Genomic DNA, 11,865 nt, shown 5'->3' with positions numbered 1-11,865 from the left:
ACTATTTCAAAAATTATTTTCACACATGATTATCGTACAGTATTACAATGTATTATGTGCAAAATTCCATTTAAAAAATCATTTACAAAAGGAAGTACAACACAGTATGTGCTGAGGGTTCTAGATGTACAGCAAAAGCTAAAAAAGGTACAAGGTACAAAGCCAACCAAATTAGATGACTATGCATCTTTACACAGTACAATAACATGTTTTTGTAACTACCTGTGTTACGTCAATACAAGACCCTCACACTTTGTGCATCCCCAAACAGGTTTCATAAAACATAAATTTAACTTCACCATACATTCTCATAATACAGACAGGCTTTTTGGTGCATTTGCAAACTCTTTTCCAAACAGCATCTAATTAACTCAATGAAAGTCACATTACACATTACTTGGTTTCTGCCCAAAATAATTTGATGCTGTTAGTTTTGATTTATGGGGAAAAGGGAAAAAAAGTGTTATCCTTATTTTTTTTTCCACATGGGGTTTTCAAAATTGTTTCCAAAAGCAAATAACGTGGGATAGATTTTTGCCAAATCTCACTGCATATTTACAGTATTTTCAGCATAGGTGGTTCCTTCTATCTCCTTTTCCCACTTCCTTCAAGGAGCCTGAACCAGCAGACTACACTCCTCAGTCCTTTGTTAGAGTCTGTATTTCTCTCTCGACCTCTCTCTACATTCATTTCTTTCCTGATCCTCAGCATCACCTGGTTACAACACCAAACAGCACAATACCACTGGGGGCGAACAAGGAAACAGTACTTCAGATTTCCAAAGGCATTCTGTGGCCAGTGTCAGTAATACATTGCTTTAAGAAATCCAGCAGTCTCTCCCCACAAAGTTGCTAAAACATCCAGTTACAGAAGAGAGACTTTTAAAAATGCAATACTCTCAAATCCAGCAAGAGATTTCTTTTTGAATATTAAATGTTAAAAATCACATGCATAATTATAGAATATCTTAAAGTTACAAAAATATTTTAAAAACCAATCCTGACAGTTTACCTGCAACTGCTGTAAAAATTTCTATGAAATATATAAAAACACAAAGGCTCTTTGTAAAAAAAACGAAAAAAAAGGAAAGGAAAAGAAAAAAAGAGAGGAAGGAAAGGATGGAGCCACCCACAGAACTGAGAATACCTGACGCACTGCATCGGACAGTCTTGTCAACCACCTGTTGTTGAATTCAAGAGGAGAGCTGGTACCTTAAATGTTTATTCAGCACATATACATATATGTGAGCCAACCTAGCACCCGGCCAGGGGTAGGCAGCAAACTGTTTCAGGACACTTGCCCCATCAAATGCAATTCTCCGTCTCTGAGGGAGGATCCCACTGCTTCACGAACCTCAGCTACCTTGCTTGGGCAATGTGGCTAAGGATGCCCATGGCCAAGTTGGCCTGTGGATGGCTTAGTCACTGAACTGGGATGTCCCCAAGGAGGTGACTGCTTTTCAAGCACAAGCATATGGAAGCCAAAGGCAAGGTTCCTGACCCCCTTTGGATGCACCACTGAGAAGTCCTGTGTTCTATGAGGTGGTGAGATCTTCTTCCCCATTCTGGAAAATGACGCCGTAAGGATCATTCTTAATACGCTTGTAGACAAAGTGGAAGATGTGGGGTTGTGGCCGGCTGTGCAGCTCAGCCTTGATTTTTTGAGGGTAAGTGTCCTCTGCCAGCTGCTGCCATGTTTCGTCAACGAAGAGGAAGAGGCTGTACTTCTCAGGGTCCCCCACTTTAAACTTCTCGGCACAGAGCTGACACACATCCTCGGTGGTGACGTAAGGTCTCACAAGGAGGGTCTTTCCCGTGCAGCCACTGTTGACCTCCTGGAATGCAACTCGGAGGTAATTCTGCAGGTGGAAAGAGAGATATGAGGGACAAAGTCAGAAGAGGAAACGAGACAGAGCAATAAGGGAGCGCCATGAGATGCAAGGGAGAGGTCTGATGTGTGAGCCACTCCAGGCTCTGGCTCATCAGGACGTCCAGTGTCGGGACATGAGGCCTCGAGGTGCAAGGAAAGAGGCTGATCTGAATTTGGACAGTGCGGAGAACAACTATATGGACTGAGTTGCTGTATTTTAATTCATTGCAAATATAAGACGCAGGAAGTCCGTTCAGCCCTGTTCTGATCTTTCAGCGTCCCTCATAAAGCCTGGCTAGGAAATCCCTGGTTAAGGGTGTGAACCAGACCCGATACTGGGTTTATTCCCAGCCTGAAAAATAAACCAAACAGCAGGAAAGCCTGAACCAGGAGTCAGCAGGACGAGACATTTAAAATATGCAGACATAAGAGCACATACTGTACTCACTTCAGACTACTTTTTACGAAACCTAAGTAAGGGCAATAATGTTAGGTTGGACCACACGAGTCTGCCAATATTTGACCATTTTTCACCTCCCCAAATGGCAATTTCATGTGGTTCAACCTAATACAAGGTTCCAAGTGGCTCTGAGTCCAATGTGGAAAAGTCGGCAAGAGGAGAATGTTGATTTGGCCAAAAGGCTTTGGAGATGGAGCTGATTAAGAGTGAAGTGGTGGTGAGGGACACAGAAGGAGATGTCTGCAGGCCTGGCACTGTGAGCAGCACCAGGCGGGTGCCATCACAAAATAGGATAAACCTGCCACCTCACACACACAACGCCCAAATGAGGAGTCAAGAATCCTACACTTATACCAGGCTCTCTGGGACTCTGTGACCCTGTATAATTTCTTCAGTTTCCACTTCCTCAGGAGTGGGGTCACCAGATAAAACAGAGGATGCCCAGTTAAATTTGATTTTCAGACAGAAAACAAATACATTTTCCTTTTCTAAACCTGGCAACCCTATTCAGGAGTGAAGGGAAGTGGTGCTCTCTGCCCAGGGTTCCACACGGGGACCAAGAGGGTTTACTGGGATGATGGAAGGACAGTGCGCTTTTCACACATAAGATAACTCTGATACTCTTGAATTCAAACACCTCAGGGTACACACGTGCTCCGTTTTACCAACCCCCTCCCCTCCCGTCACACCGCCCCCAACACGTGGCCCACACACTTGTATGTATTTACTCCTTGACTCATGAAGATAACTTTGTGAAGGAAGTCTACACTATCCCCATTTGACCAGTGAAGAAACTCAGCCACAGAGAGCCTAAGTAACTTGCCGAAGGCCACACAGCTAGTGAGTGGCAGAGCCAGAGTTCCAGCATCTTCACCACCGTGGTGTGCTGCCTCTCCAATGTGAGGAGACGTGTGTGTGCGTGTGCGTGTGTGTGTCTGTGACCCCTGACTCAGGAGTTCCAAGTGGAGCTTTGCTTCTGAGATTTTGATTTTACAATCAAGCTGACTGCTGACAATTCCCCTCTTAGGTTACAGTCTAAGAAGGTGTGTGAGGCCAGCAGGAAGGGGTGTGCAGAAGGCAGGGGCTCTGTGGCATCTGGAGGGTCCCTAGGTTAGAAGCTCCAGATGGAGAGAGGGGAAAGGAGGAAGGGGCTGGTGGCAGGAGGGGAGATGGAAGAATAAGCTTCTCTCATTTCCTCCGTTCTTCTCCTCAGAGGCCGGATGACCTTAGGAATCCACTAGTCGGACAGGCAATACAGCAGGATCCCAAGGGCCCACATATGCTAAACCACTTAACAAAACTACCCAAGGCGGGGCACACAGTATGTGTTCTTGCTTTTTAGATTTATGCGCCTGGGAAGGAACTTCTGAGAATACTGCTATCTTGGAAGACAACTTGCTGATCCTGCCTTTCCACAAAAGGCTGACTTTGAACCAAACGTACCTTTTGAGTATTTTCAGAGCATTGAGAAGGCAAAAAGGGCAAGGAAGGTGAATTTGGACATGGAGACAAAACTGTCGGCTTGGAAATTCACCATGTGGCACGCAGAAACAAAACACAGCCAGGTTTTATAACTCGATTTGAAACTTTCAAAATATTATTCGAAGACATTTGCAGACTTACTCAAAATTTCATAGAGTATGAGCAGACCAAGAGTTGCTGTGTTGCGTAAAGATTTCTACAGCCTTAGTCTGGCTCTCCTCTCTAAGAAACAGGCACTGTGGGATCCCCACCTGCCTGGGCACCAGCTCATGGGCGTGGAAAACTCTGGAAGCGGATCCAGGCAGGACTTGGCTCAGATGCTCACTCTTAAACTCTAGCCCTGACTGGCTGCCGATGAGATGCTGGGGTCTTCTGTTTTGGGGGGTGGGGAGAGGAAAAGGAAGGAGATGAGGAAAGAAGTCCTGCACCTCTCCTTCTTCTCGGAGACCAGGTCAACTGTGGTGCCCGACACTGCTGTCTCTAGTTGGCTCATCTCCTGATGAAGCAAAATATCCGCTGCCTGTGCCCAGAGCTTCCTTCTTTTTGACTTCCTTCCTGTCTGCTCAGGTGCTAAGCATCCAAGCTGATCATTCTGGGAGAAATCCCGCCTTAATTTGACTTGGTTTCTTAAGGGCAGCAAAACTTGGGCCAAACCCACATATATTTTTTTAATGCGAGGAAAACAGGGAAGTGAAACAACTAGGTCAGAGGGTGGTTGAAAATATCCCTTTTCCGCCGGATGATCTGACAGAGGGGACTCAGGCCCCCTGGACTATGTTTGCTGTGAGCCAGCTCTGCTTTCTGGAGAACAAAGGAAGCAGCATGCCCCCCCACCCCCCGACAGCCACCATGGGTGCATACCTGAAAGTCATCCACTGAGGGAATGGTCCGGTTGGTGGTTCTCCGTTTGTGCCACTGCCTCAGGGTGTCTCTGGCCTCCGAGCTCAGCAGTCTCGCTGCTTGCTCTTCTTGGAAATTCTTTATCAGAGAAAGTGCTCCGTAGGCGCTTGTCAAGTAATAGCCTCCTGGAAAGGGCAGAAAGAGTGAGTTCTGCAGGGATTTATACTCTTGATAACAGCTAGGGGACAACAGAGTTAGAGGCCGTGCTTTGTATTTTCTCCATTTCTCCCACATGCATTTCCATGTGGGACCACAGAGGCATGTGTGCAAGAGCACACCCTTCAGCCTTGACCCATCCATTCATGCATCATCCCCAGGGACGAACTGGGTGACCCAGGCCTGTGCCAGGGCCCAGGGGCACTGACAGGCCAGGCTGATGACGCCCTGTTTTCACTGATGGAATTTCCATTCTAATGGGTGAGACATACAAAATCTCTAAATTATTTAAGTACAGTTGTGAAAATGCTTTGCCAGAAAAGGTCAGGGCATTGAGGCCTGACGGAGGTGGGGAGGCATGTGAGGGGAGCGAGGCTGATAGCTCTGAGGCCAGAATCATTTACTTTAGCAACAGGGAGTCCACATATCTCCTGGCAATACTTGCTTTTGGGCTTTTCTTTCAGGAATCAATATTTTCTAAATTTTAAGTAAACTATACACTTTGAAAGAAATGCACAAATTACAAGCGTGTTCACGATAATATGGGTTCTTCAAAATAACATCTCCTTCCTGATTGCTTCTCTTCCCCTTACTTGGGGACTAATATTAACACATTTAGGAAAAAATAGTCTACAAGGAAAAGCAAGTGATGTCCCTTTGATGGTGCATTTGGGAATGATTTCTTATGTTTGGAGGAGTGTTAAAAGACTTACAACACTGTGAGATGCGTATAAATGTATTCGTAAGTTATGTCCTAAACTATACTTAGGTGCCTTTGGTGGAACTTGTAAGCTCCATGTTTGAGAACCACTAGGGGGCGCCCCGAATGTTTATTAAAAATTGCCTAGTTGGGCACAGCACATTTTAAATTGAGACACATTCTTTGTCAAAATACCTATTGAATCTCCACCATAAGCCCAAGCCAGGTACACAGCAGGGGGTGGGTTTGTAAGAAATAGAATCTGAGTCCCTGCTCTATGGGAAGTTTATAAATTTATAAAAGAAAAAGGACACTGGTGGTTTATGCACGCAGGGTTAGAAGTTAGTTGTGGTTAAATGAGCTTTGTGTGACAGAATCACTTTCATGGCTGAAGTATTTAGCTGCTAATGCAAAACCCTAAAGAACTCTCTCTGGTCAACAAGTGACAAAATTCAAGATGGCAACTGGTCCACCATCTGAGAGATGAGCAGAGCCCACTGCGAATCACAGCGGACATGTGACTTGAGAAAGAAATACACCTTTGTGGTTTTCAGGTCACTGATGGAAATTGGGGGGTTATTTTTTACTGCAGCATCATCTAGCCCACCCTGAGCAATACACTTTCCATGCACACATCACGTCAGGCTTTTTTTTTAGTTATTTAAATAGTTTAATGGCCCCACCACCTAGGTGTAAGTTCCCCATGCCCTACATGCTAGTACAGAATTCTGAGTAGCTGATTTTTACTAAATGTTTGCCCCATGAACAAATCAGCTTGTGATTGAGTGTGAAACTCAGTAGTACAGAATTTAAATGCTACACAGAGGATTTCAGGAGAAATTGGTACGGATTTAAGTATTCAAGAAAGGCTGTGTGGGGCCAGCCCCGTGGCTTAGCGGTTAAGTGCATGCGCTCCGCTGCTGGCGGCCCAGGTTCGGATCCTGGGCGCGCACCAACGCACCGCTTCTCCGGCCATGCTGAGGCCGCGTCCCACATACAGCAACTAGAAGGATGTGCAGCTATGACATACAACTATCTACTGGGGCTTTCGGGGGAATAAATAAATAAATAAAATCTTTAAAAAAAAAAAAAAAGAAAGGCTGTGTGGAGGTGTCAGTCTCGGAGCTGGGACTTGGAGGGACAGTTACAATCGAGCTTGGGAGGGAAAGTGTTTCCTTTGGATGTCAAGTTTTAGACTCCATAGCTCTGATCTGTTCAGGCCACTAAGGAGGAAATTCAAAATGCTGCAAGCACAAAATTGACCACACTTTGAAACATATGGATGCAATTAGAGGAAGGTTTAAATTTCAGCAAAACTATAACCCTACCACAAGAGCTGTGCACTTAAAAAGGATTTTGTGATGCCTTTTCCATAAATGAAACTACCTGCTTAAACAGCAGAAAAGACATGTGGGCTGCTGCCCCGCAAACCAGAGGGCTTTGGGCAACCACTAGGGCTGGGTGGGTAATACATCTCTCTGCTCAGCAGCCTCTTCCTGCCGTCTGCGTAGCTTCAGTTCGCTGATGTGCAGGCCTGGCCTGTAACCACAGCCAACCCGGCCGGGCCGCCCTGCTCTCCCAAGGAAGGAGGCCAAGAAGCTCAAGACACAGTTAAGTGGAGGCAGATTCTAGTTTAAGCACAAGCTCACCGGCTGCTCTATAGAGTCACTAGCTGGGTCCTTGTCTTTCTCTCACGTTTGATTCCCAGAGGTGAGCAAAGCCACATGCCCATCTGTCATCAACACAGTACCCAGGGCAGTGCCTTGCTCTGGGGAAACACTGGAGAGGTGGTAGGAAGTGGCTGTCTCGATCCTCTGGCCACAGGATGTAAGCATATGTTTGTCCTCAGTACACACTGTCAGTAGCAGAATGGTAATTTTCTGAGTGAAACTGGCATGCCCTTTTCCCAAAGCCCCAAGAGTCTAACATACTTATTACTAGAATTAAACATGATTGAAGCTCAAAACAAAAACAAAAACAAAAAAACCTAGATGCATGTAAAATTCTAATAATAATGCGGTAGAAGAAAGGAAAGCATGGCATAGAGACTACTGTGTGCTTCTCTTGGTGCCTGGACAAAACCACATGCTCTTCCCCTCCTGTTAAATCCCAGGGCAGAGCAGGCAAGGAAAGCTTAGGCAGGGTCTTGGTGGCTCATCATGGAGCCTCTGGTTCCAGGGTTGTGAATATTAATGAGGGGAGATAAGAGGCTCATTCATATCTGTCTGGGGTGGAGGACAGCATGAACAGCCAGGCATCACTAACCCTGAGTCAGCACTATCCCTGGAGGGGCAGGAAGGGTGTCCTCCGGGCTCCCAGGAGAGCAGACCCTCTGAAAAGAAAGCCAAGCACTTAGCTTGGCTTTAGGCGACAAAGGACACGTTCCCTCCAGGGAAAATCCTAGTGGATGCATTTCCTGGGGAATCCTATCAGCAAGGACATTTTTATTCAGGCCTAAACTGTATCTCCCCCCGAGAAAAGAAAGAAATTCTCTGCAACAATTCACCACTCATTGGGGTCTATCTGGGCTGTGACAGGGACACATGAAAACGGATTAACAGGATACACAAGGACAGGCCCTGATGTGTTCTCCTGGAAAAAGACGAGCTCACATAAGGGTCCCAGTTATTCTGCTTTTCAGGGCTGTGCACCACAGTGACAAACACCCAAACTATCTCCATGATAAAATAGCCAACTGATGTGTAAGGAGAAGCAATTCCTGCTAAGACATGTCGGGGTCAGGCAGACGCAAGAACGAAACTGAACTGAGAAGGTAAATGGAAAGCAAACCGCCCAGATTTTACTCCACTGTATTTTTATTTTAACAATGAGCAGATACTATTTTTTAAATAGAAAAGAAAATTAATGCTGTTTTCATCTTGAAAACAAGATTTTAAAAAAATGTTGAAACAAAAGACAGGCCTTCATCCGTTTCACTGATAAAACAGCAAAATGTTCTTCTGGCAGTGGAAATATTCTCTAACAAAAGTTTATAGCTTCCTCTTGGAATCAAAGAAACCACTTCTTTTTAAAAATGGCATTTATTCTTTTGAATGATATTTTTTATTGCAGAAAACCAATCTCAGTGAAGTATAATTAGGGCAGGGTTACATTTTTTGTGTCTGACTTTTCCAAATTTTCTATGATGAATATGTATTACTTTTGTAATCAGAAAAAAGTCAGCATATTCTTTTAAATTAAAAAAGAAATTAAAACTACACTTAACCCTAAGATGTCGAAACAGTAGCCATGTAACTGCTTAGTGGGTATAGGGTTTTATTTTGGGGTGATGAAAATATCTTAGAGCTAGATAGAGGTGGATTGCACAAAATTGTGAATGTACTAAACACTACACTTAAATGTACTTACAGTGAATTGTTCACTGTAAGGCGGTTAATTTTATGTTATGTGAATTTCACCTCAATAAAAAAAATGAAAACAAAACTAAAAGAAAGCACCCAGTTCCTCCCACTTTTTCAGAAGGAGGTTACCTTCCCCGTGCAGCAGCGACGGGTCCAGGAGCTCCATCATGTACTCGATTTCCGCGTCCAGCTCCAGCATGTCACACTGCGCGATGACGTATGTCAGGACCGGCAAAAAGTCGTCAGCTCCGTACAGCCTCCCTGGGGTCAGGAGGAAAGGGGAAGAAGGAAGTATTTCTACCAACATTCCTTTCTTTCATATCCTACTTGCTGCTTTTATTGGGCAGTGAGGAGTCACCCCGGGGGAACGTCTATTCGTGAACAGAGGTGGGGGTTTCTGGAGTCCCATGGAGCCCAGGGCTCTCCCCGCTGCTCATGTCCGAGCCCAGCCCCAACTCACAAATTCAGAATGAATGTCTGTGAGTCATTGAACACAGGAAAGATTTTCTCCCTATTTTCAGGATTTGCATCAAGTTATACAGTAGAACAGAGTACTTTTTAATAGTTTAACTTCCAGCAAGTAATATTATAAAAATTTACAAAGTATCTACTGATTATGTTAATCCTTTGTGTCTTGTTGCTATTGCTTTCTGTGCAAATTAATCATAAACATAGGCCGGCCCCGTGGCTTAGCGGTTGTTGTGGCTTAGCGGTTAAGTGCGCATGCTACGCTATTGGCGGCTGGGGTTCGGATCCCGGGCGTGCACCGTCACACTGCTTCTCCGGCCATGCTGGAGGCCGTGTCCCACATACAGCAACTAGAAGGATGTGCAACTATGACAACAACTATCTACCCGGGCTTTGGGGGAAAAAAAGGAGGAGGATTGGCAATAGATGTTAGCTCAGAGCCGGTCTTCCTCAGCAAAAAGAGGAGGATTAGCATGGATGTTAGCTCAGGGCTGATCTTCCTCACCAAAATAAACAAACAAACAAAACAAAACAAACAAACAAAAATCATAAACACAATGACAGGACCAAACTCAAATCAGAAATAAAGTGTGCCTTGTATTCAACATGAGCGCACAGTTAATTTATTTAAATGTGCTAATTCAGTATATGTTGAATAGGCACCTATGATTAACATATGGCAAAAACATTTTAGTCCTTACTGCTACTTTTCATTACAATGGTGATTCTCAACTGGGGTGATTTTGCCCCCAGGGGAACTTGGCACTGCCTGGTGACATTTTTCATTGTCGCGACTGGAGGATGGGGGTGCAAATGGCATATGGGATGCAGATAAACTTCCTACAGGAAGCAGCATGGTCCCCATAACAAAGAACTATCTCATTTAAATGTCATTAGCACTGAGGTTGAGAAACTGTGCTTCAGAAGAACATAATCCTGTGCAGATATTTTTTGGAATCTTTTATAAATTATTTCATGAACTATAAAAATTATATTTCCTGTATGTGAAATATGCTTGCAAATTTCAGAGGTGATGTTCATATGTTATCATCACTAGCCCAAGAGCTCACATGCTAATGTTTTGCTCAACAATTTGCAGTGCACACACATTCCTATCTACTCAAGCAGTGGTTAATACAGCCTGTGTTTTCTCTCTGTTGCTTCTCCATGAAGCAGTTTCACTCAGAGGAAAATCTGGTAATCATCCACGGAATTACAACAGGCTCACTGAAGACCTGGAACAATGCAGGGCTCAGTCACTCTCCATGACTCATGGTTGCTCCTGCACCTATAAGCAGCAGCACAGGGGAAATCTGAGGGCTTACTTCCAACTTTGTAACTCTTGTGAATTCCAATTACATTGCTTCAGCTTGTAGCAAAGAAGGGAGAGCCAATGAAATGGCTGTAATGAAACTGCATTGTTTATTTAATGCTCTGAGTTTCTGAAACATGCTGTAGATCATTGACACAAACCTCACTGGCCAAAATGTAGTAACGATAATCGCTAATATCTCCATTGCACCTGGGGCTATGCCTGCATTGTCCACCTTATGAAGGACAGGGTCATAGCCAACAACAGGTATGCAGAAACTGCAGCTTAGAAGGTTGAGTTAGGTGGCCAAAGTCCCACAGTTAATTGACTCATTTGCAGAGTTAGGATTTGAACTCAGACTCCAGAGACTGAATCCATATCCACTATCCTGAACTAAATCTTTAATAAATTGGCATTGTACAAAAATCTTGTAGCTCTGATCCACTTACTCTTTTTGGTGCTATTAATGTGTTGCATGTGACTAACTTGCCAGACACTAGAGTAACACTTGTTATTCTGAGCCGCTTAGTGAAATCAAGAGACTGAAAGGAAGAGAAATTGGGAATCAGAAAGACTGACATGTCACTGGCCTGGTCACTGGCCCAGTCACTCGCCCTGGTGGGAAGTGGCAAAGAGCCTGGACGGGCAGCCTCACCTGAGTTGTTCTCCATGACAGTGTAAATAAGTTTGCAGACCCTCAGCAGCAGCATGACTTTCTTTTCCGGGGAATACATCTTCTGCATTGTCATGAATTTGACTTTGATTTTCTCCACATCCACAAAATCAGGGGTCGGGGCGAAGACCCCCAGCTCCTGTGGATTCCTCTGCCGGACGAGCTGCAGGTTCTCCTTGAGTTGTTTCCACGAGCCGTCGGCCATGTGGAAGTCCTTCAGCATGGCCTCCACGTGCCCCTTCAGGGGCTTCAAGATGCACTTATGCATGGCTTTTTCCAACACCACATCTGCCAAAGAAAGGGCAGCTACTGTGACCATTGTCTGAAGAAAGAGGAAACGCAACGTCTGCTTTCTGGGAACGGACATTCGCAACTCTGGGCATTGGTTACAGGGCAGACAAGTTATAACTTCACACCCCACCACCCAACACCACCACTCACACTCCAAGATGTTTTTTTGTAAAGCCAGGAAGAGTGAACCTT

At 44.8% G+C, this 11,865-nt stretch overlaps 1 protein-coding gene across 5 annotated transcripts in view; it reads right to left on the bottom strand.

The window, feature by feature from the left end:
- Window positions 1–11,865, bottom strand: part of RIN2 (Ras and Rab interactor 2) — a 214,399-nt gene continuing 202,534 nt past the window's right edge. For all 5 annotated transcript variants that reach the window (XM_058563310.1, XM_058563312.1, XM_058563313.1 and 2 more), the window contains 4 exons: window positions 11,365–11,670; window positions 9,059–9,190; window positions 4,673–4,836; window positions 1–1,858 (listed from right to left, as the gene is read on the bottom strand). In XM_058563310.1, the coding sequence (XP_058419293.1) occupies window positions 1,535–1,858; window positions 4,673–4,836; window positions 9,059–9,190; window positions 11,365–11,670 (926 nt within the window). In that variant the 3' untranslated portion in view covers window positions 1–1,534. The remainder of the gene's footprint in view (window positions 1,859–4,672; window positions 4,837–9,058; window positions 9,191–11,364; window positions 11,671–11,865) is intronic.

Source organism: Diceros bicornis, chromosome 19, assembly GCF_020826845.1.
Source record: "Diceros bicornis minor isolate mBicDic1 chromosome 19, mDicBic1.mat.cur, whole genome shotgun sequence".
In the NCBI taxonomy this organism is placed as follows: domain Eukaryota; kingdom Metazoa; phylum Chordata; class Mammalia; order Perissodactyla; family Rhinocerotidae; genus Diceros; species Diceros bicornis.
The sequence above is the reverse complement of the archived record's forward strand: the minus strand, read 5'-3'. Positions and strand labels throughout refer to the sequence as shown.